This window comes from Polyodon spathula, chromosome 8, assembly GCF_017654505.1.
Source record: "Polyodon spathula isolate WHYD16114869_AA chromosome 8, ASM1765450v1, whole genome shotgun sequence".
Lineage (NCBI taxonomy): Eukaryota > Metazoa > Chordata > Actinopteri > Acipenseriformes > Polyodontidae > Polyodon > Polyodon spathula.
In genome coordinates, this window is record NC_054541.1 from 5181370 (window position 1) to 5207328 (window position 25959).

At 36.3% G+C, this 25959-nt stretch overlaps 1 protein-coding gene across 4 annotated transcripts; it reads right to left on the reverse strand.

The window, feature by feature from the left end:
- Positions 1-25136, reverse strand: LOC121319229 (zinc finger protein 217-like). 4 transcript variants are annotated; one of them, XM_041256440.1, is made up of 5 exons: positions 24663-25136; positions 17621-19354; positions 16476-16601; positions 14603-16060; positions 1-858 (listed from the first exon to the last, which is right to left on the reverse strand). In XM_041256440.1, exons 2-5 carry the CDS (start codon positions 18975-18977, stop codon positions 842-844), a joined length of 2958 nt encoding a protein of 985 aa, XP_041112374.1. In that variant the 5' UTR covers positions 18978-19354; positions 24663-25136; the 3' UTR covers positions 1-841. The 4 variants fall into 4 exon arrangements, with proteins under 4 accessions (XP_041112374.1, XP_041112371.1, XP_041112372.1 ...); XM_041256437.1 differs by lacking the exon at positions 1-858 and adding an exon at positions 10955-13288 and having other exon boundaries at positions 24663-25135; XM_041256438.1 differs by lacking the exon at positions 1-858 and adding an exon at positions 10955-13288 and having other exon boundaries at positions 24437-25135.
- Positions 25137-25959: the final 823 nt, after the last annotated feature.

Sequence of the window (25959 nt, forward strand, 5' to 3'; positions counted from 1 at the left end):
TGGAGAGGGTGAGGGAGAAAAAGGGAAAGAGAAAGGGAGAGGGACAGAAAGAGGGAGTGAGAGACAGATCTGCCTACCCACCAAACAAGCCACCAGTGAAAACCACCTCTTGTTTAGATGCTGGCATTACAGGGGTTGTACCCCTGGCTTGCTATACTATTTTTTCCAGGGTCTTAGTCCAGGAGTTTGAAGTAACTATGGAGTAAATACAGAAGTAATTGCATTGGTCAGAAATTGAGACTGAGTGTAAATTTTTAACAACTAAATGAACTACGAGAAAGACACAAGTGTGTGGTTTGCCAATTAAATACTTTGAAAACAACCCTGGGTTTGCTGTTAAATTAATGTCTAATTTAAGACATAATAACACTCATTTAACCATTGTGGAGACCGATTTCTTATTTCGCTCAAGCTTTGTGGTCCACAGTGTGGCAGTGGCCTTTTATTTACAGTAGAACCCTGCTGTGTGCAAGGTATTATGGGAACCGGTGAAACCCAGAATACAGTAAGTGGTTAAATGTCAGCTCAGAACCATTCATCAGGACCCACCAACAGCAACTGAACAACACAAATATGGCTTTTGAGTTATTTCCAGAAGGCCTCATGACTGATTCGGGAGCAGTGGATTGGAAATGTCTTGAAAGATGGAAGGACCACGAACCTCCCCTTCAACAGACAGATAGACAGCAGTGCGTATAGATGGATCATTTTCGCTGCGTTGCACATGGTTTCCATTTTCCTGCCCTTGCTGAAGTTTGGAGTCTCTTCCAGTCATTTACGTTGCCGCTGTCGAACCCCGCTGAGTTTATATTATAGATGGTCTCTCCTTCCCCATGTTTCATCACACAGGGGTGCAATCTGAAGCGAACAAGAGAATATTGAGAAAAAGAATGACATGTCTGATGAGAGACTTGGGAATTACATTTTGAGCCAATAGCTTCTACGAATAACTATCCTGGCTCCTGATGGGAGGTCTACTGGAGTATAAACAGCCATTTTATTTATGATGCCCTTTCAGTTATTTATCTCCCTTTCTGCACAAAAGGAAAACCAGTTACCCTTGTTTTAACACGAAACTACTATATTTAAAAGTGCAGGGTCCCATAATCATCTTCAGTTTAACACAAAAATATAATGTCTTATTGGTGTCAGTTTAACTACAACTTCTATGCATATGACTTGTTGGAAGTCTAATTTGATAATGTGTTTAGCTGTAGGGACACAACATATTTAGACGTTATTTTAAACAGGCATGCTGTTTTTGCTGTTATAAGAGGTCCTGTCTTCCACATTAAATAAAAGAGTTTGTTAAAAATTTCTTAGCAAACACCAGATTTATATTTCCAACAAGTGATACAAAATGACTTAAACATACAAATACAATATAGAAATAAATACATGTATGTATGTATTTACATCTTTTTTAAACAAACCCTGACAATAATTACCACTTCTCATGAGCATATGATTTAGGTCCTATGATTTTTTTTGTTTTGTTTTGTTTTTTTGTTTGTTTTTAGAGCATGCACAAGCTAGCACAGAAAAAAAAAAAAAAAAACCAAGGTGCTTTGGGAAACATGTGTAAATGAACTTCCTGGAATGACACAGAGAAGCAATGAGGCGTGGATGGAAAATCTACACTGCACATCATCAGATAGAGATGCCAGTCGCAAATAGCTTCATTGAAGTGTCAGCACGCATCCTTCAATCAATCATTCGCAAGAAACAATACAGATGCAGCGATGGGGCTGCTTTTATGGGGCCTACTCATGGGTATCGGAAACGCACTTAAATGCAGTTCTGACACGAAACAGCAAGCTGTGCAGATTATTTCCCTTTAATGCAAGAGCAGAGAAATGCATGGAAAAGCTTGTTGTGGCTTTAATATTCGGTATCCCCTTTTAATAAGGGCTGAGCATTGTACAGATTTGCTTAAGAAATTTTAGGGAACACACTTTAGTTTAACAATTAATATATAAATATGTTATTAAACGTTTTGATTATTATTATTATTGTTGTTGTTGTTAGTATAGTATTATATTATTATATATAGTACAAAACGTTCAGAATAACTTATTAATAACAATAATACAATATAATAATAATAATAATAATATATTAATTATTATTATTATATAATATAATATTAATAATATCATAATAGTATTTTCATACACATTTTTTGTCTGTATTCAGCAGATGGTCATAGGTTCTAGTTGCCTGTTATAGACATTTGCAACATATGCTAGATCAGAGCCAATGCCATCTAGTGATCTGCCACTTTGGATCAAATTTCCTTCTGTTTTTCTGGCATTAAACTGCTGTGCACAAGATGGTGCGTTTGCTTGCTAATATAAAGACAATTTAGATGATCTCATCTACATTGGGAATCTATTTTAATGATCTTAAACAGAGAGGGGACTTTAAGCCACCATCCTCAAAATTATAAATATGATTTTCTGTAAACCTTAATTCACATTGTTTTATTGGATGAAGCAATGTTAGAAACACATGGGTCAAAAATAGAGTTAAAGAGTAGAGTACTATCATAAAAATAGCAACACAGAGAATACAAACAGCTGGCCAACCACAAGCATGGTTAATGCTCAGGTAGATATAATCAAATCCAATTACGTCTGGATAATGAATCAATTCAGCTCATGACATTCATGGTCATTTATTTTCCTTTATGTGCTGTGCATATCATTTTTAATTGAACTGAGGTCAGGGCTGTGGTGACATGATATGAAGACGCTTGTTTTATTTTGAGGATTGCAGCATGGTTGTTTTTTAAAAGGTGGGATTTGTTACCTTCAAAACCCACTTAAAACACATCCATCGTAGAAGTACTGAAGACAAATGCATTGTGACACAATGTAATTAAATAGAACGTGAATAAATAACAATAAATAAAAACATAGTTATCTTGCACCAGTGGGAGACACTAGTCCTTGATTGCAGTTTTTTTGTTTGCCACATTTTTATTGTTAGAAAAAAACAAGGAAAAAAATATTAAATCAAATGTAAAAAAAGATGAATAAATCTGTTTCAGTTGATTGATTGCTGTAACTTTTCCTAATGTATTTGCAGTTTGTTAAACCTTTATCGAAAAACAGCAACTCTTACAGCCAGCATACACAAAGATTTCTGGAATTAGACCTCTTTTGTATTTTCATTTTACTATTAAATTATATTCACAGTAACTGTGCATGTCCCTTAAACTAGGGTAATTAAAGCTTAAGTAACTTAAAATATAATTTCTTGTACTATTCTGAGCGGCGATTCTTGGTAATGTTGCTGAGCTCCAATATTGAGTTACTGGAATCTTCTTTCTACGTCTATAGCTTGTAGAATAGAACTAATGGGCTGGTGGAGTTGAAATGTCACACTGTCACATGACTATAGTTGTTCAATCCTGGCACTTAGGATTCTCCAGACAAGCTCAAAACAAGTTCAGGTATCAAAGTCAAGATTTAGCGAAACATGATCAACTGAACACAGAATCACTGGCAGTGACCACAAATATCAAATAGTAAGGGCAATATAAAACAGCTCTTCAAATGAAAGGCCGTTTTCAACAAAACTTAATAAGGGAAGTTAATTATACACTATTTAATATATCTGGGAGATCCTGTTGTTCATGATTATTAGGCTATGATCTTGTTTATATTAAGCAACGAAATGGTTGACTCAACTGTATGGAAATGTTCTGTTCTCCTAAGGATGCCATTTGAGTCAATGTACATTTTTAAACAAGTTATAAATATGAATACATTTATCAGTATATTCATGTTGTTATTAATAATCAATTAGATAGCTAGCCTAATAAATATAACTATTCATGCTTTTAAAAATGGTTAAAAATGTAATACCCTAATAATAGCTTGTTTTATGTATCAGAAGTCTGCGTACATGTGTATAAGGTATCTAAAATGTGGTCTTACTACTTAAATGTTTGTTATGATAGTAGACAATTTGCCTCATACAAAAGTTGCATCACAAATACAAAAATAAATAGCACACCAAACACGTCCTTTAAGATATACAAAGAGGACTACAATCTAAATAGAGGGATCTACTTTCCATTGCATATAAATGTTTTAAAATCAGTCTTCCAGTTAAAAAATAATGGCTTTAAACACAAAAAATTAAAATGTTTTACTTGATGGTAAGAGCTGACAATTCTGAAAATGATGGTAAATTGTCCCAATTGGCCACCACTGTGCCCTTACCTGACCCATGTTCTGACCAGGCTTTCCAGCACACACTGCTTAGCTGGTACAGTAGGTGGGTTCACTTCAGACAACATGTGTAGTCACCAGTGGGTTGCTGAGGGTTCAAAAGTTCTCTGAAACAACCTAATACATATCCTTTAGATGTTTAGAAGAGTCGCTGTCATAAATGGATAAGATCTATGAAGTTCATAGATTGACTGGTTGTAAAATGTGTGTAACATTTGTTGTCTCCTTTTAATGATCGCATTACTATGTAACCCTTAATGTGACATGGTGTAAATTAAAGTGAGGCTACTATTTTGTGCACACGACTTACTGTGTCGTGAGTATGAGATAGTAGCCCCCCCATTTAATTTTTTATAACACTTATCTTCAGAGGTTCCATACATTACTATACCACACATACATCAAATTTCTTTTCCAGCATACCAAACACATGTTTTTGTGTCATTCATAAACAAAAACTAAATCCAAAAAAAGAAAAAGGCTGAAATGGTTATGAGTTGTAAATATCTGTATGGAAAAGTACAGAATAAACAACTTTTAGCACTCCAGCTGTGTTAATATTCCAACTGTTGATTAGCTTTTCCAATTCACATATAATTCTATGGTAACATGAAAACAACCATGGTTGTAGTCTTAGTTGTGACCTGCCGCCTGGTGACTGCACACATTGTCTGAAGTGACCCCACCTACTGTACCAGTTAAACAGTGCGTGCTGGAAAGCCTTGTCAGAAAACAGGTCAGGCAAGGGTGCAGTGGCGGCCTTACCTGACAATTTCCTGTCAAGTAAAACTTTGTTTTTTGTGTTTAATTAATATGAAGTGGGGATTAAGCCACATCTCCAAACATTTGATTGTTCACAAGACGGTCAATTTATGCAGTGATCTCAGGGGACACAATTTGGTGTGCTTTTTTCCACCATTTATTTTACAAGTGTTTAAAGGCTCTGTGCCAAATCTTTAAATGATTTTGCTGATTATCAAGGAAAAAACAAATGATACATACTCATTACACCTTTAGAGATAATAAAACATCACTGTGTAATGTGTATACTTAATCTTAGAGACAGATCTTCCAACATAACTTTTTTTTTTTACTGTTTTGATTTTGGATGGAATATTAGTGTCAGAAACATAAAACAAAATATGCACAAGGCAAAATAGAAATTAAAACTGTAAGGGGCACCACTGTGCCACTAATGCTAAATATGTCTTGCTGACTTGAGCAGCAGCTAGTTTGCAATCCTGACCCCTTGTGGATGTGAAGCTATATTACCATTATCTCAGTGTGCAATCGCACTGTTTGACTATCAGCAATATTTAACCTACTAATTACAAAAAAAAACTTTGATCATGTACCTTAATATGAAATATTTGGAACAAATACCTTTATGCACCAAATAATTAAAGTGACTGTTTAGTTTAAACTTTTTTTATTCGTACAGGGTGCGGCATAGGTGTGAAATGCCTTTAAGTGATCTTTTTAATGTTTGCTGCAGAATAAATAGGATGTTATCTTAATCAGCATAATATTTAATATTGCCTGTGATGCTTGACTTTCAGTACATTTTGTACAATTTAATATTGTATTGGGCAATGAACTCAGATACATAACCACATTATTAATTTAGGACTTATTTTTTAAAATGTGTATTTAAGATGAGCATATATGCTTGGTACAGCTCACATTCAAGAAACGTACTCCTGCAGGTATAAAAATCCTGGTTATAGTAAAAAAAAAAAAAAAAAAAAAAAAAAGTAGATTACATTTCCTTTGAAAGGTCATAGCTATACACCTTCCATAAAACTGGATCCAATACCCACTTTAATGTTGACTCTCTTATTAAAGGAGACCCTTTAGAAATTGTACAACGACTAAAACGTATAAATATAATATCACTGTATGGGACAGCTTTCTAGATAGTCAATAAAAATTCTACTACTTTCCAATGTGGTGTTCTTATGAATACATTCATACTACAAAAGCATAGGAGGTTTTTTTTTTTTTTTTTTTTTAAAACATCAAATGGTTTAACACCATACGATCATATTTAAAGTTAAAATATACATTTGCTTTAAAAAAAATAAAAAAATAAAATACAAATCCAGGATTATATACTGGTGTGAAACAAGTTAATAAAGTAAATGCGATCTGTGTGATCAATTAAATATGCAAGCTGAAGAATGCGATATTAAGTTATATACCGGAAATTCAAAAAGAAACTCCTTCATGAGTATGCATGAGCACAAAACAATATTTTTTTACATTTTAAATTTATAAACCAGACTGGGACCTAGGAGTCCCGTGAGGAGACCCTAAGATAGACCTTGAGGTCGTGCCAGGACTGCAAGGGTTAATATATATGGAGAGAGTTTGCTTTCCATGCCAAGCATCTGTGCAAAGTTTACAGAGTCGTGGGATATGAGGATGATCCTAAGTGAATGCTCAGTTTGTGTTTGGGACTGTTCATACCCATAAACTATATGCACTAATGCGAGCTAATGCAATGGATTATACAGCATAAACCCCAAGGACAAGGCAGCAAACAGATGACTGCTACACACGATGTGAGGCTACATATTATATATATATATATATATATATATATATATATATATATATATATATATATATATATATATATTAGCTCAAAGAGCCAGCTGCCCAACGTTTCGATATGTTGTACATATCTTTCTCAAGGGAGCCTGTGTTTGAATCAAAACATTGGAGGTATTTATAGGTGTTTGACAGCATGACAACTACTTGTTATTGTTTATATTCAAATCCATGATTTATTCCTACATGATGTAATGGTGTTCTATATGTGACATCACTTTTACTTATATCTTTAAATCTATATTAATTCTAATTAACATTATTTTATATAAACTTATATTTATATTATCATGCAATGCTGGCTCTGAGGATCAGCCTTGATATGGTTTCCCCAGCGCATCAGCATGCACAACTTTTGAATTAATTTTGTTTATTTAATTATTTTTAACTTTTATATATTTATTGGAATTAATTAGTTCATTCTTTTCTGTTGAGTCCCGATGGCATAATTGTGTTCAGTCTATTTATCCATTTACTTTCTTTTATTCTTCTATATGTCGCATTATCTAATTTTACTTGTTCTAATACTACAAACTTTATATCATTTATGTCATGTCCTTGACTGGTGAAGTGCTGTACTATTGGTTCATTCATTTTTTTATTTCTAATTAATGAAAGGTGGTTCTGAATTATTTTATATAAAGTTGTTCCAGTCTCTCCAACATATTTTATTTCACCACATTTTTCACAGGCTATTCCATAAACAACACTTATTTTCACAGTAGGTATTAGTTTTTAGTGGATATGTGGTGTTCTTATGTTTAATTATATTTCTACTTGTGTCTATGTATTCTTAAACCATACCTAAACATCTAAAGAAACAGTTCAATGTACAAATGGTATATAAAAATTTCGTTCTGTTCGATATTTTATTTTTAAACATTGAAACTCAGAATCAATTACTGTAAGGTGACATTGGTTTTATGTTGGGAAATATTTTTAAGAAAAAGAAAAAACTGAAATATCTTGCTTGCATAAGTATTCAACCCGTGCTGTGGGAACTCCTAGTTTGCACTGATGAAAGAAATTGCGTTAACGAGGACACAATTACCTTACCATTGGCCTCCACCTGTGAACCATTAAAGTTGCTGTCACATTTTCTGGATAAAAACCCCACTGTTGAAGGATCATTGGTAAGGCTGTGAATCTGAAGGAAAATGAAGACCAAAGAGCATTCTACAGAAGTTAGAGATAAAGTAATACAAATGCACAGATTAGGAAAAGGGTCAAAATAATATCCAAGTGTTTGGATATCCCAGTGAGCACAGTTGGATCAATAATCAGGAAGTGGAAGCTGCATCACACCTCCCAGACATTGCCAAGAAAAGGCCGTCACTCAAAACTCAGCGCTCAAACAAGAAGACTTGTGAGAGAAGCCACAGAGAGGCCAACAATCACTTTGAAGGAGCTACAAAGTTCAGTGGCTGGGAGTGGAGTAATGGTGCACCAGTCAACCATATCAAGAGCTCTGCATAACACTGGCCTGTATGGGAGGGTGGCAAGAAAGAAGCTGTTACTCAAAAAGTACCATCTGAAAGCATGTCTGGAGTTTGCCAGAAAACATGAGAGTGACCCAGCTGCAATGTGGGAAAAGGTTTTGTGGTCAGATGAGACCATGATAGAGCTTTTTGTCCAAAACTCAAAGCGTTATGTGTGGCGCAAACCTAACACTGCCCATGCCTAAAGACACACCATCCCTACAGTGAAGTATGGTGGTGGCAGCATCATGCTGTGGGGATGCTTCTCATCAGCAGGGACTGGGCATCTTGTTACAACTGAAGGAAAAATGGATGGAGCAAAATACAAGAAAATACTGCAAGAGAATCTGCTTCAGTCCACTAAAAAACTGAAGCTTGGGAGGAAATTCACCTTTCAGCAGGACAATGATCTCAAGCACAAGGCCAAAGCAACATTGGAGTGGCTCAAGAACAAAAAGGTGACTGTCCTACAGTGGCCCAATCAAAGTCCTGATCTCAATCCCATTGAGAATCTGTGACACTATTTGAAACTTGCGGTCCACAAGCGTCATCCAACCAACCTGAACATCCTGGAGCAAATCTGCCAAGAAGAATGGGCCAAAATCACTCCGACACTGTGCAAAGCTGGTACATACTTACACCAAAAGACTTAAAGCTGTTGCTGCAGTGAAAGAGTGGCTCTACCAAATATTAATGTGTGGGGGTTGAATACTTATGCAAGCAAAATATTTCAGTTTTTTATTTTTCTTAAAAATATTTCCCAACATAAAACCAATGTCACCTTACAATTATTGATTTTGAGTTTAAGTATTTAAAAAATAAAATATCAAACAGAACGAAATTTCAATGTACCACTTGTAATTCAGTAATATGAGTGAATTGGTCAGGGGTCTGAATACTTTTGCAAGGCACTAATATATATATATGTCTTTAATGTGCTTGTCACTGTCCCTTGTCATTTTACGTTGTCAGTATGATGGGTTTTGAACTTTGCTTATTTTCAGGATTTTGTTTCCGTCATTAACAGCCAACCCACATGGGGGGGGGGGGGGGGGGGGATAAAAACCTAAATTAACACTAGATTTGTAATCATTTATTTTTCCACATGGCAATATTGGTAAAATTTTACATCCTGGTTTTAATAAGTAATGCTCTTTCCCCACCCTTAATGTATAGTGGCTTAATCACTAGCTAAAAAAGTAAACAGAACTCAGAAAGATTAAAACCTACAATGCCATTAATGTACACACAGGATCCTATCTGAAGAGACAATCACATTGCTGTAATAGTACTGAACCTAGATATTTCAGAAATTAGACCAAACCTTTTCCTGCTTAAATTATTTTTTTTAATTTCCTTTCAATCTATTGTGGTAAAAAAAAAAAAAAAAAAAAAATTAAGTCCCTCTTTTCTTGAATGGTAAAAAATGGTATATTATCCATGTATTTCCATTGGAATGTTTACATGTTGCAGACTGCCCTCTAGTGAGTCTTACAGTTAATTCCTAGTAAAAGAATAATCCACCGTTACATTTTTTATGCTGCTGTTTTACTTAGTTTCCAAACTTCAGAACTTTAATATCACAATAGTAAAGTATGAAAAAATGAATACCCCATGAGTTTAAATGAAAAGGAAAATAAAATCAATTTATATCCTATGTTGTTATCCTGCTCAATATCCATTTAAGTGATTGGTCTCCACCTTCAGTTTTCAGTAATGTGCACATCTTCAGGTACAACTGGTATCTGTTGAAATAGCAGGTGGAGTATTCTGCTTACCCCACATGGAACCTGGAGAGAATGCTGTAAAAGGCTGAACCATGGTCTACAAGGAACAACACCGAAACATGTGGGGGAAGAAAGCTGTGTGTTAAATGTGGACACCATTCAAAGAACAAATGGAACAGAACCAGAAAGATGCAAAACTCAATCTATATTTACAAACTGAATTAAGTGACATGTTTCAACCAACATACAGACAGTACACTGTAAATTTCAAAAATAAAGTACAGTGTATTGCTTACACCAAAAGTTTTAAAAATAGTCCCACATCATGAAATAAATTATAAAAAAGAAAGCCAAAATGATCATGTACCTTAATATGCAAACTTTAGAACAAATACATTTCTGCTAGTACATAATACTGATGAGTAATATATCAATTTCATGGGACAATTGAACTGCTGTATTCAGTGTTTAACTAGCTCGCAGAAGCATTATGATGCTCTCTAGTTGAAAAAAAATAAAAGACCAATTCATGTAAGAACCACATGTCTACAATCTACAATTCTATTTGAATTATAGAAAAACAAAATGTTTGGAATAGATTTCGGAAAACACACAGAATGCAATAAGATAACATTTTCAGAATGAATATGTTAAGTGTTATCAAGATGGAAATATAACTAACAAATGCAAATTTGCCATCTTCTGATCCAGTAGTGGCATACTGTTTTTGCACTTCACATCAGCAACATAATGCACAAACTCAACAGGTCTCAAGCCAGTCCAAACAGCACACCTGCTCGCACAAGATCTGGTGACACAGCTCAACATTGCTTGTGTTGTAACACATCCACTTCATGGGTAAAGCAAGATAAAGCAGCACACCCTGCAGCAGGCTTACAATAAATATCAGAAATCAAGGAATTGTATATAAAAAAAAAAACTGTATAAACCGGCAAGTATTTTGTGAAAGTGCAAAATTATATAAAAATCTAGTATGTACATATGGCTCAGCTTAGGAACAAGACCTCATTGAAGGATTATAAAACTACAATCCCCTTTGTTATACAATAATGTGTTAAAAGAATCAGAAAAGACCCGTTTATGTAGCTGAGGCATTTTCGCAGTGACATCTTTTTTACATTTATTTTGCAACTGAAAAAAACACAAACTAACTTTGAAATCAGTGCAAGAATAATTGTGCTGTTTTGCTCTTTGGAATTTATAAAATGTGTTGACAGTAGCTTTAGACGGTATGTGGTGTTATTTCAATGAAAAACAAATCGTGATAAACAATTTCCCCAGTAAAATGTGTTTAGACAGACAACTTTGGAGGGGGGGGGGGTGGAGAGAAGAACAGGCCAATTACATTGGATTATATATGTATATATAAAACAACAAAAAAGTAGTAAAAAAAACATTATATACAGAATCAATGTTATTTAATGACTACACTTGATTTCAAGTTTAGACCAGGTAAAAAGACAATAAATGGTGCGACTTAAACTAGTATTCTTAACCCCTGAATAAAAGGGAACTGATTTAAATGGTCTAAGAACCTTATTCCACAAGACTGGGCGAAACGCTGGGCAGTTACTAAGGAACACCAAGCAAAGTACACTGCAAGTATTTACATCATTAAACTGTTGAGCCTACTGTATGTGAATACACTGTACTTGCATAGCAGAAGACTTGTACTTTTGGTTACTGACCACAGTGGGAATTCCCATACGGATTTTGGTATTCTTGGTTCTTGGCAGACGTCATCTGTATGTTACCGCTACCTCACTCCTCTCCTTCCTCATCCTCCAAACCAAAGTAGGGACGTTCAGTGCACGGAATGCAAAGAGCAGCAGACAAGCACACCACACGCACACCACAAGCACTGTGGTTGAAGTTATGATCAATTGTTTCAAATTATGGACAAGTAGGTACAATAAGTGCCTACACCATACTTAATTCAATGAAATAAACAAAACACATCTGAACTGAAAAAGTAATTACAAAAACCTAAAAGGGGAAGAAATGTCATGAGCTGCCCAACGTAACACTATCATGTCCGTCCATTTATAATTAACATCGACCTTGAAGGTAGTCAGCAGCTTGTGTATTTAAGCAGTGTCACTTCATTTTTGGTCCGTGTGTCCTCCATGTTAACACTCCACGCCTCTGCTCAGCTGACAGTGAGGTTGTGGGGGCTTTGTTTTCATTCTGAATAGTTCTCAAAAGCCACAGAAAATACCTCAGCAACAACAGTTAACTCGAGAACAAGTACAGTAATTCATTCAGAGTCTGTCTGCTCTCAGTGAGGTTAAAACTGTCAGTTTTCAAGAGAGAATCTACAAACATGCTACACATACTATATTATATCACCAGTATGCTTTTGCTTTGAGATTTTAGGCCCAGTATGGCATAAAAGTCAAGTCCTAACATTTGTATTTGTAAAAGGGACAAGGTAGTACTTCCATACAGTTTACAGATCATTGCAATCAGGTATTAAAGATCTCATACAAGTGGCTTCACAAAAGAGGTGCTCCAGTTCTTCCAATGCCATACTGTGGCACACCTGAATCAGATATATTTTGTTGTCTTGCTTTAGTTTTAAAGCACTTGAGTGAAAATATTTCACTTAAAAAGGTCACCCTTTATACTTAAAGGATGTTGAGACAAAAGTCCTATAGGACCTATTGTTACTGTAAAAAAACTAGTTTCTTGTCCTACAATTCTCCAATTAAACTACAAAAGCCTCTTGCAAAATCCTATATGGACATATTCATTTTTTAACATGACCTTGGAAGAACATTCAAGTGTCAGCTAACTTGAAATTTTACAAACAGGTGCATATAAAATCTCTGTGCACAGCCAACACTAACAGTAGTGTTTTACATATGTACAAGTCACAGCTTATTCCAGGAGCTTCAAACTTTGTTTGTTTTCCATTGTTATATCAAAGAAAAGCAAATAGAACAGCGGCACAAAATCTAATTTAATTCAGACCTGGGGGGGGACGACACAAAGTTAGGCACTGCATGTTTGTATAAACTGCATTTAAATTAGCATTCAACTCAAACTACTGCAAGGTTTAAGAAATTTACCATCATCATCTGTCAAATGGTCATATTTTAAGCATTCTTATCTGTGGGTCCAGAGCGTGCATTACTCCTAGGGCTTGGATAGTTCCTCCTTTGCAGCACGCTACTTGGGTAATGCTGATAGAGTAAAGGCCTATTCCCTGGAAAAGGAAGATGTGGAAGACAGCTTAATTAAAGTGTCACCAAGAACATTATGAAATGCTTTCATCCACTTATAGAGAGAAAACACACTCCCACAAAACAAAATTTGCTGGTAAAGGGCAACTTGGAATTACATTTCAATAAATAAATGCTACTTATCAGCCTTAAGTACAGTTCCTAATAATATATAAGTTCTCGGGAGTACAAATAGTCTAGAATGCTCCTGTAAACCTCTTCTTTCCCGAACTTAATGAATCTTTCAATTATCTTGACAGTAGCACAGCCAAATACCTTTACTATGTAAAACCTGAATTTGACCTTGTCAGATGTTGCAACGAAAGAAAAAGAAAAACAAACAATACATTGAAAGGACCTCTAAAGGAATGATTCCTTTGTGAACAGAGGATCATTTGTTATGACTAGGAAACATCAAGCGATCCTGCCTTTTAAATGCATCCAGTAGTAATAAATCCAAACTGTTTGCATGCTCATTTAATTATGTATGATATTTGAATGAACAAAATTGAATAATTACACTAAGCAGATTTGATTGGCTAGCTTTTAAAACACTGTAGTCAGACACAGATGCTTCACCCACCCCTCTTCCAATGCTGCCATCAAGCTCCATCAAGCAGCAAGTCAGGCATAATAAAACAATGACAGTGTAAAGACAGAGATGATGTCAGGATAACACTGAATGAGGGATTCCAGAACACTCGTGTCTCCTCTGGGCAACAACTGGCACAGCATACAAGCCACAATGGAAGGTCTCATAGCTTAATTAAGTTTGCCAAGTGGAACACATTTCCTCCTGTCACACTCCGGGCAGTTTTTTTTTTCTTTTGAAACTACCATTTATCTAATGAGCATATTAGTTATAAAACACACACACACACACACACACACACACGACAGTACAGATTACCACCTCTTAAAAGTAGTAATCTACATTATGTGATATTAGATTTTATTTCTTGCAAAACAATCAAAATGGTCACCTTTGATTTATTTTACTTTATTTAAGGTCAATACCTCAAATCCTTGCTGTACACTCACAAAACAATGACACTCTATAAAAAGGGGTCTCCAACCCTGGTCCTGGAGAGCCCCTATCCAATACGTTTTCTAGGTGTCTTACATCATTCAGTGGCTAAATATCTGGAACACCTGTTAATCTTCACTAATTAAGCAAATATGTAGTTCAATTAAGTAACAGGACTGGTTGAAACAAAAACCAGCAACCACAGTAGCTTTCCAGGACCAGTGTTGGAGACGCCTGCTCTATAACGATGCGCAAGTGTTATTTATATTACCTTCTACAACTGCAGCAGACCCTTGGCTCGTGCCCGTGCCACCAGAATTGTAAAACGAAGCAAGGTCTTGGGGGTTGTAGGTCCGGAGAATATTCAACACATTCCATTCTGGATCCTCTCCATTTGCAGGTACAGAGGTCGACGTTTTCACTGGAGAGAAGGAATGTGCCGCTGTAGTGGGTGAGCTTTCCCTAGACGTCACCATGTTTCTCCCTGGAACATACAGCCTGCCGTGGTTGTCACCTCTCCTGAAATTACTCCTCTCAGAAATTGCTTGCTCATGGCTTGACGAGCTGGAAGACCTACGTTTCTTACTGGACGGCTCTCCAAAGTCCAAATGCACTGGGTTTCCATTCCCATTGGAAAGGCTTACCCTTACAGAATCACACGGCCACAGATCTCCATTTCTAACCTGACGACCTTTGTGCACAGGCCATTCACTGCCTAAAAAATGGGGTCTCCTGGAGAGAGAGACATCTCCATCCCTTTTGGAATGAGCTTCAGAAGTGCCTTGTCCAACTTCAGTTTGATTTAGCCGACGGGAATTTTGCTGCGGGTCCCCCCTCCTGTTCTGAGCTACTTTTCTTGATTCTACTTCAGGAGATTGCACAGCAGGCAGAGTAGTCTTAGTTGGGTTTATTTTGCCAAGGGGCTTTGCTTGCTGATGAGGTGGAGACTTGGTTCGCCGAGGGTGGCTTCTGTGAAACAAAGGCAAGGGGGAAACATCTTTTCCCTCAAGGGCAGGGGGGCATCCAGTGTATCTTTTTTGTTTTAGGGCAGCAGTAGTTTTTAACCCATGGGTGCTGGGAACATCAGGTTTGTATTTATGCACCAACTTCTGGTGCATCAAAAGGACTTCTGGGTATAGAGTTTTATAAGTACAAAATGGGCAGGTACTGGTTAATGCACTCATAGGATCCGAGGTAGGGGAAACAGAAAGCGACATTTTAAAGGACAAATTTAATGGTTTCTCAAATGATGACTCCTCTTTTATTTCTTTTCTTTCCAACTTCAGTTTGAGTGATACAGAATCACTTCCCAACCCTAAAGAATCACTGGACACACCACTTTCTGTTTCTGACTTTACTACACTGTTCCGGGTAGCCTGGTAGGATTTCTTGATCACTGTGGTTTTGTCTAGATGCTCACTTTTCAAACCAACAGATGAAGCACTGTTAAGCACCACGCTGGACGCGGGTGAAGACCACAGCTGTTTGCGTTGTTTTGCATTTTGGTCAATATCAAGGTGTCTAGACACACCGTTTGTGCAAGCTAATTCCTGAGCAGATTTATCCTTGCTTGGTAAGGCGTCTTCAGGAGCAGGTGATGCCGATAAAGGTTTACCAGCAAGTTCAGCTTCAGAATGTTTGTCTTTGTGGTGTCTCTCCAAGTGATATCTTAATGATGTCTTTTGAGCTGCAGCATACTCACAGAATTCACATTTGTAAGGTTTTTCACCTGTAAAAGTAAACAAAGCACATTGGCAATCTCCTTTCAGTAGTATTTATATACTTGAACATTGCAGCCTAGGTGCTAGACAAGTGCACCTTATGAAAATGTAATTAGAGTTTTCTGTTGATAAAGTTGGAAAATTATGCATTACTCTATCATGATCCAAGCGCTCCTTGGGCTACAACTCCAAACTGAACACTCCATTAAAAGTGACAGAATGACTTTGGGGGTGCGACATCAGATCTTTACTTAACATACTACATACAATTTAAATGGACTTCTTAAACTCTTATACATTTGACTTTTGGTTTAATAGTGTCTGTTCAAACAGAAAATAGAAACTTCTACTGATTTAAGGTTTTAAAATTTAAATATCTGAAGCTAAGCTTTTAAAGTTACATTTTAAGAAGCAATGAATTACCTGTGTGTGTCCTGAGATGAATGTTGAGGTAATAATTTGAACGGAAAGTCTTTCCACAGTAACTGCACTCTTTGGAGGAGCCAAGATTTTTGTTCTTTCCTTTCTCAGAGCCATCTTCACTTTTATCTATGAGAATTTTTTTTTTTTTTTAAAGTTATGAGTGGAAACAGCAGAACATTTGTTTAATTTACAGCAGTACAAAATGAACAGATTTCCCTTCCCCAGTGATCCCCATAAGAGCTAAACAGAAGAGTATGGAAATTGAACGAGCAGCAGCTACTTTAACCAGCCTACAAATCTATAGTTTTGGTGACCTAAAGGCTACTGAAGGATCTGTCTGAGGCAAAATTTTTACAATAGGGTAAAAAATGTAATTATATATATATGTTTTGCAAGAAAGGTGATAACAATCTCTCTCCAAAAATGTTATCGTGGTTCTCCATGTTTTCTAAGGACCTGAAGTGTTAAAATGCAGTACCACAATATAGCAGCAGAGGGAGCTAATGCCATGACATCTGTACAAATACCAAGCAGTGCTTGAGGTGGCTGGGCATAGATTACATTCTTGGAGTTGCAAAATACACAAACGCGACATTGCTGGTAAAATAAAGCAAAGTATTTTGGCATGCAACACAGCCACCCTTAACCTTGAAGCAGTGTTATGACTGAAGCAAAGCATATCACACAAATCTTATGTTCAGAGAAACCAAACACTTTCACATGCACAGTGAACTCAGAATAGGATATTCAGAGACAACAGTACAAAATACACTCCCTTTACCCGATAGATTTCTAATAACTGGTGCATTTTATGGAAGAGTTTGGATTAGCCTACACTGTTGATGCAATTCTCTACCCTCATCTACCACTACCAGTGTTGTTTGCAAAAAATGAGGAACCTGCTATTCCGGTTCTGCAACACTCCCTATCATCTTGTAGGTATCCATATACAACATCTGCAAGTCATTTTAAGTTAATGTCAACACACCTTAATGCAAACGACGCAGGTAAGGGCTGAGTGATGCTCGCTCTTTGTAAGGTTTAGCAGTAACAGGCAAGAGTAAAGACCACAGTTTGTGGTTTAAAAGGGTATTGCTATACATCTATATATATCCAGATGCAGCAGATTGTAAGTAAACACCTACCTGAATGAAATATATCACCATGTACTCCCTCTTCGGAACCATCTTCAGAACATTCTTCAGTTCGGTCCAATATGCCACTTTCCATAGATCCAGTACTTAACTGCTTGCCGTCAATGGAGATAGGACTCTCAGCACCGTTCCTTTCCTTCTTGTGTATTCTGGAGTGGAGCACCAGCTGGTGGTAGGTTCTGAAGGTCTTCCCACAATCCCCACATTGAGTTGGCTTTTCCTTGCTCTGTAGAGACTTGTGATCCACATCTGGGGAAGGGGTGTCCCCACTGGAACGTTTAGATTTCAGTTTACAAATTAAGCCCTCATTAACTGGATTGAAATTTCTACTTGTGGACCATATTTCATGGAGTTCTTCTTTATCTGAGCAGGAATCTTCATTGTCAGTGCTGATGTCATGACCGGGTTCTTTGGTCTGCCCTGGCCCGACAGCAATTTTGCCTTTTGTGGCAAGCTGCCAAGCCTGGTAAGTATTAAAAGGGTCAAGCTGCTCGATCCATTTTGCAGACTTCTCGGCTTTCGCGCTGGCTTCGGAGGTGTGCGGGCGCAGGTTAAGCAGCTGAAGAAAGAACTCTTGGGATACGGGCGATCCAGTAACAGGCTGTTCCTCTACAGCCTTCTCTTCCTCATCATTGGTCTCGGACTCAGGGTTGTGAACTCTACTATGCTCTATTAAAATGTCTTTACTTGAGAACAGGAACCCGCACACCATGCACATTTTGTAGGGGGAAATGACATTCCCAGTAATTTGGTCTTGAATGACCTCGTTGATGGTTGCAGGGACTTCTGTGTCAGGCTGAGGCTTGTTTTTTGCTCCTGGCTTCCCTGTGTGTGTCCTCATGTGATTTTTCAGGAACCAGGGCTCCTTAAATCGTCTTCCACAAACATTACAAACATAAGTGAATGAGTCTTTGTGCTTCTTCATATGATTTTCCAAATCTGTGGCGTCCTCAGCAGCCTGCCAACAAACTTCACAACTAAACTCCTCCTCCTCCTCTTCTTTACTGTCTTTATCTCCATCCAGCACAGAAGTGGCTTTTACTCTACCTTTCTCATTTGGAGCTAAAAACGCTGCTTCCACGCGCAGAACGGCAGGCTCGCACAGAGTTGTTCTGTGCTGGGTCTGGACGTGACGCCCAAGCTCCTCTTGGTGTTTAAAGGTCTGCTCACAAAACACACAGTCCAAAGGCACGCATCCTTCAGCCTGTAACAAACCTTTGCCTTGAAAACTTGTGTGCGGTGTCATGCTGGAGCCAGAACCTGGCATGTCTGCATTAGTATTATTCATTATGTCATGGCCGAGCGCATCTGAACTTTCCATGTATGCTAATAAAGGATGGGTTGGCATGTTAACACTAGTATGCGAAACCCCTTGGAGTTGAAATATCTATTATGATTCTTTTCCTGAAGATGTTTGTACACAGAGAGGGAACTTCTTCAGTGGCCTTTCAGCTGGGCTCATAAGCTTTAAGCTTAGTTAATGTCTAATAGAAAAGTTTGTCTTTTTCTACACATGTTGAGAAGTAATCTCTATTGCTTTTTAAGACTTTAGGATCAAGATTTTTGTCAAAGCCTATGATCACTCCAGTGTGCCTTGTTTGGTGCTAATAAAGTGGCACAACATAACGAATCTGAAACATTTGCTTCTCGGTGGTGGCAAGTCTGTTGAACAGTACCCTTCTCCGGATCTGTACAATAGAGAACAGACTAAACACTTCCAGATACCTGGAATATAAAACAAGAGGTAAGATACAAAAGTTATGGAAATACATAACATGATAACATGTGAAAATAAATGCACCATGTAATAAGATCAATCAAAAGAAGTTATACCCTCAAACATTACCTTTTGACATCAAATTGAATAAAGAACAAATGCACTAGTTTAAAATTGTGTTAAAAGGTGTCTTGTTTTTACTTTTTCAAAACATAATACCTATAGCTATTAAGTCTGGATATTACAATAAGTTACACGTTGTAGTAATTTGTGTTAAACAACATGAAACAGGAAACGCATCCTTTACACATAACATTTAAAATGGTTTTGCACCATTTACGAACAGCCTAATTAACATCTGAGTAGAAGCACTGCTAATGTTATAGAACTGGCAAGAGAATTGTTGCTTGGTGTACGAAATTCACCTCCTAGATGCGTCTTTTTGCTTTATGTGGACACATTAATTAAGAAATTTAAATGTTATCTATTTGAAGATATTATAGTTATTTTCTGTTAATCATCACTGTACCTGGCAATGCATCAATGGCTTTATGGATAGTGGAAACTTCCCATTTCAAATTTAACAAGAATCAATCCATTCTATAATTTCAAAAAATAAACCTTAAGGATTCCCCAAACTTTTCAAGGCAGAGAAACCAGTTTGAGAGTAAATTGGAAAAGGTGGATTCCTTGGTGCTTACCGAATTTATGAATGGTGAAATGAGTCATAAAAACTTAATTCCTTTTAGAAATCTGTAGACTAAGTAACATGACAGCAATAACCAAAATAACCTTTTAATTCCTACCTTTCCATTAATTAAAAAAAAAAATCTGAAAGAAACGACATGTTTATAGACCTGCAAACTGTAGTAAAACCACATAATAGCAAAAAAAAAAAAAAAAGAGGGAATATAAATGATTATGAAAAAAAGACTAATCTTATGAGTTATTCTTTACACAAAGCCCTTTGGTGTCCTTGTACAGTATCATATTAAACAACTTGGCATCTAGAATTCAGAATACCAGTTAAAAGTGAATGAATATTGACTTTGTTTTCCTAACATACCACTTTAAACTGCTTATTGCCTCCCCCTCCTGGTTCATTTAGGGTGGTGCATGCTTGCGAAAAGCTGTGGACTAATGTGTGCCAATGAAGCCAACACTGAGTATTGTGGTCTGTTCTAAAACCCAAATAGAAAGAAAACTAGGCTAGCAAAATTATGTTAAACGTATTTCAAAAATGATGGCTGAAATACTCCACAAACAGATAGTTTAATCATATTAAATGTCTTATAAAAAAGCATACTACTTCACAAGTCCCAATCTAATCTAGTATTAATTTGCACAGTGGCATCACATTTAACCTTTCAGTTGTAAACCTATTTAAAAAAAAAAAAAAAAAACACACACAAAAGATACATGTTATTGTAATCCACTACCCCTCTTCCACCCCTACAAGCTGAAATTCAGCAAACACACCAAAACGTATTGCCTACACCTTAACCTGCCTAATTTCTACATTCAAGATCACCGGGAATTTCCCATGTACTGTATCCTAAACAGGAAATGACTGGTTGGTTAAGTGTTTCATGATGTAAGAAAAATCAAAGTTCTAGAATTTAAAATTATCCTAAAATGCATCTTTTTGTCCCTTGAAATCCACACCTACAACATACTAAAACAATCAATAGTCAAAGCACAAAATGCTTTCAAGAACAGTGTACATACTGCAAGTGTATCACAAACAATTACCTTAGCAATGAGAGCTACTACAAATGTCACAAACAATATGTTTGACAGCACACCACAGGTATTTCCCCTTTCAAGAGAATTAACTCCCCTTCCAAGCAAACCATAATCACCAAGATTAACAAAATATGCTACAACTGACACTCGTTCACACAGCCTGAATACTGAACAAAATCCAGCATTGTACCAGCTGTATTTAAAGAACTGCAGCCACAACTCCACTGCCAAGAAAGAATGCAAATCTTTAACAATTCCTCCATTTGGGTCATGCTAGAACACTGTTCAGTGTACACAAATACTAGAAAGCAAGCCAAGAAAACAGCTGGGAAGTTAAAAACAAAATTCCACTCTACTCCACCGGTTCTTGTTATAATCAAATTATAATTATACCACATCATGATTGGATTGTTAACGTTAACACAAAGTACGGTGGAGCTCTACACAAATGTTTTCAATCCTTTTGAATCACCTCAAGACCAGAATGCTATCCGAGTATTTCGCTAAATCTGTCATTCATTATATTTATAAATAAATAAATAAATAAATAAAAAACACACACACAAGCACAGAAATTGTCCATATCTTAATCTTATGAACCGAAACACTTTCATACATGCAAGAGAATAAAACATACAAATGTATACTACAGAAAGATGCTGGTGAGAAACTTTTGTAGAATTTCTGAAAAAACATCACCTTCTGTAAAATTGTACTTTCATACTTAAACTGGAATTTCTATCACACACACACACAGTAGGAGAAGCCAGATTATTCTAATACAGCCCAGTGAATGTTATGGTTGGGAATTTTGGGGTAAAAATCCGAGCTCTTGCCATTTATTCACTTTCCTCAAGTATAACACATGCTGTGCACACCATTCTATAGTTTTTCAATTTGTTAATAATGTATGTTGACACCCTTCATGTGGAGGAACTTTGGACACACCTTATCTACTTGTAAACATGTTTCCTTACAATATATAAAAGTATAACTCTAATAACTACTAAATTTGGAATACATAGTTAGTGACATATATTCACTTACAACCAAAGTAATATGACAGCAATAGGAACTGTATTTACCACCCCAAACTTAATTTTTGGTTGGTTTGACCATTTACTTATAGTAATTCTAGCTTTCATTACTGTAGGAGTTTTTTCACTTAATGTATTATTCTTAGATGGATCATCTTTTAAAATGTACACAGACTATTTTCCGAAATGTTTTACAAAAGAGGAATGTGTTAGTATTTCATGGTTGGCTTTGACACCTTGTAAAAAGGGAAGTAAATGTTTAACAGTAAAATGAATGTAGAAGGAACAGCACTTTCATTTTAGGCATACACCAGTATATTAATAGTACAACACATCTGCTTCCATAAGAATATTAGTCTAGAAAATAAATGTATACCACATATCACAGTACAATTAACTGATATAACTATAACTTAGTTATATTATAGCATAATATGCTTCATTAAAAACAGATTGAAATAAATGCTGATATCAGTGTGAGTGGGTCAAATATATTATAGTTTAATTTCCATTGAAATAACTTCCTAATGAACGTTTTGTGCCTTTATGACTACCATGCAAGCTAATGGATTGTTCTGCACAGAAGGAATTTGCCATCTTGCCAAGAACACTAAGCAATGGACAGCTGTTGCTTCCCTTGACTCTAGCCCTTTGTTACACTTCTCCATACTGATGCCATTAAATGCTCATACTAAACTGAAACACAGAACATGCACTAAAAGGTGTGTGTGTGTGTGTGTGTGTGTGTGTGTGTATATATATATATATATATATATATATATATATATATATATATATATATATATATATATATATAATTATACACTGTGTGTATAAGCAGGTTTAAAAGGGCCTATAGTGTCTAAACCAAACAGCTAGAACTTTCTTCCACCTTTTCTGTATCAATATAGCCAACTGTCTTTAACCAGATCAGCGGTGCATTGAATTAACTTTCTATACGTGGACTTACATGAATATTAAATACCTCTCTGCTAACAATGTGCCGTTCTGTAACTGGAGAGTCCCGCTTCTTGTGGACGCATATTAAACTAACGAATCCCATCCATTAAATTTCATAGATAGTACGCCTAAGTATGTATCCAACACTAGCAACCCTAAATTAAAATGTTGTAATCCAACCTGTTCTTCATGGAACAGCTACAGAAAGTGTCAAACATGGCGTGGAAGCTGTAGCTGGCTATTGTTTTGTACTGTGCGTTGATACCTTTGCAGACACACAACCAACCCCCACCAACCATCAGCATGTAATCGTTAGTCAGCAAGTCAATGCCTGCTATTCAACTTGCGTTTTTTCAGTCTTGGATTTCTCACAAATCATTTCTTAATTGTTAGGACGAAAAATCTCAACTAGTTAATCGCGAATCAGCAAATTATATACATCGTTATCAGCCACCACCATTGTTCCGAGTTTAAATTAGCACATTAGTTTAAATAAATAAAAGTCGTCGACTGTCGCAGTAATTCTCTCTTTATTCTTGGACCTTGACATAAAAATACACCTTTTAAAAGGTTTGATACCAAAACAAGTACTGTCTTAAATCCTATTAATAACCTCAAATTATTTTAAGTATCTATCTTACCTATCTGCTGTGCACTGTCTCACAAAGCAAATGGCTGTTCTGGATCCTCATATCGACATCTTCAGATTAAAACAATTACCAAGTCTGAGCAGAAATCCTCTGCAAAGCTCTCATGTAAAATAAGGCAACTGTATTGTTGAACGAGCCCCCCCCCCCCCCCCCCCCCCCCAGATGAAGACTGAAGAGCTCTGGGGGGAAAAAAACAAAACAAACAAACAAACAAAATAAAAAAACGCATGAAAACAAACAGAAACTGACAAGCAATCAATTAACTTCCCTAATGTTCAAAAACCGTCATAACCAAAACTAGAGTAAAATTAATTTAAATCTTTGGAACTCGCTAGCCATTACAATTTCAAAACATGTGATCAATATATTACTAATCTATTTGCGTGTGTATATATCTCACTATATATATATATATATATATATATATATATATATATATATATATATATATATATCAATCACGTGCTATCTAACGTGATAATAAGTATCACACACAAAAAAGGTCGAATTAAATTTCTATAAAACGTCTGTATTTTTATTACCACGCATTAGCCGTGTTTAAAAGCATGGAGAATGTTCCAGCCTGCTCTCTGCCGTCGAAATTGTAATACAATTACTTCTGACCCAGTGATTATTTATTGATGATCGAAGCTGACAACCCAGTCACAAGTTGATGGGGAAAAAAATTAAGACTTACTTATTAGCACAACTGTACTGTTCCACGTGCAGAATAAGGTTCAAACTTTAACGTAGAGCCCTCGCCTCTGTATAGCAAATGAGTGGATCAGTTATTGTTATATCACCTTTAGCCTGTCTTGAAGTCGGAGGCAGTCTCGTTTTCAAGGCACACACTAACAGTATTTCCTGCTTTGTGTAGTGAGCGTGTAGAGAAGAATGATTAAAACAAAACAAAACAAACTCACCGAATACGGAGCCAGAAATTCAGATTCCTATCGCGTTTCTTGTTATGCGGTTATCTTGGATAGTTTCTTTCCATTTTTTTTTTTTTTTTTTTTTTTTTTTAAATAATTATTATTACTATTTTGAATTATATTCTACAGGTTTCACCAGCTCCCGAGTTTAACCTACTTGCGCGTGTTTGTAAATCTCACTCTGCAGCTGTTGCGCTCGGCAGCGCGCGCTCTCTCACTCGACGACTCGCTGAACGTCACGGCGCGCGCACAAGCGGCAACCCTGAGCTATCACGTGATTTCATCTGCGAGTATGTATGTTAATTTAAAGTTGTGTTATGTTGTTAATATTGCCTGTCGTCGCTGGTATAACCTGTCACCGAGTTCCACCCACAAGATTATTATCTGTATACCCCTACCTTGTCTCAGACATTCGGTTAAGAAGCATCCACAGCATTTGTTTTATAATGAATATGTCATGATGCACACGCACCCCAGGTTTACGATTCAAGTGTTAGCCATGCGCATGAAGTTGCAGAAGAAGGTGTTTAGCAAACTTTCCAATTTACTATCACAAAGTTAAGCACAAATACAGACCACTGCTAATGCTAAAGATTATTAAAAAAAAAAAAAAAAATGAGCAAACGTTTCGTGGTCAGGTCTGCAATACATACTTTTTCTACAATACGAATACGGCATTTTGGAATTATTTGTTGTTTGCTTGAATTGTATTGTGCATCTTTAGGATGGGGAGCCATGACGTGGACATTGTGAAATTAAACAAACACGATGTCGTTATAGAAATGGTATTGAACTGAGTAGGCTATCTGTTAAATAATTGTAACTCGTATTTCTGCCGCCGTTGTTATTCTTTTAAATTTCGTTTTATACCTGAGTGATGTGAGGGATGTTTTTCATACATGTACACTGTATTTTTTTATTATTATTTTTTTTAATTCAGTATGTATGTGGTTTAGGCTGCTTTCCTAAAGTTACACATTTCTGCCCGAGTTTGATCTACAGCTATCTAATGAATGGATATAAATGTATTATAAGGAACGATTCATAATAATTTAATTGAACATGTCTAGTTGAAAAAAAGTGATTTGAAAAAGAAAACACAACACAAGCGTATTACAGGTTTGTTAACATACAAAATTGTAATGAAGTAGCCTGACGGCCAGCCTATATGATCAATCAAACTGGCTTCACAAACAGTAGCAGTCGGGGTTTCAGGGTTAATCTACTGCACTGTTGTTATAAAAACAAAAACAAAACAAAACAAAGTCCTATGTAAAGTCATAAAGTA

Bases quoted from the DNA above. Each gene is read 5' to 3' on its own strand.
- LOC121319229 (XM_041256437.1), bottom strand. From the start codon at position 18,977: ATGCCAACCCATCCTTTATTAGCATACATGGAAAGTTCAGATGCGCTC. The intron at 16,061-16,475 runs GTAATTCATTGC...TTACTTTTACAG, and splicing joins TCATCTCAGGACACACACAG to GTGAAAAACCTTACAAATGT. The intron at 13,289-14,602 runs GTAATATAAATA...TTCCTTTTCCAG, and splicing joins GTCTGCTGCAGTTGTAGAAG to GGAATAGGCCTTTACTCTAT.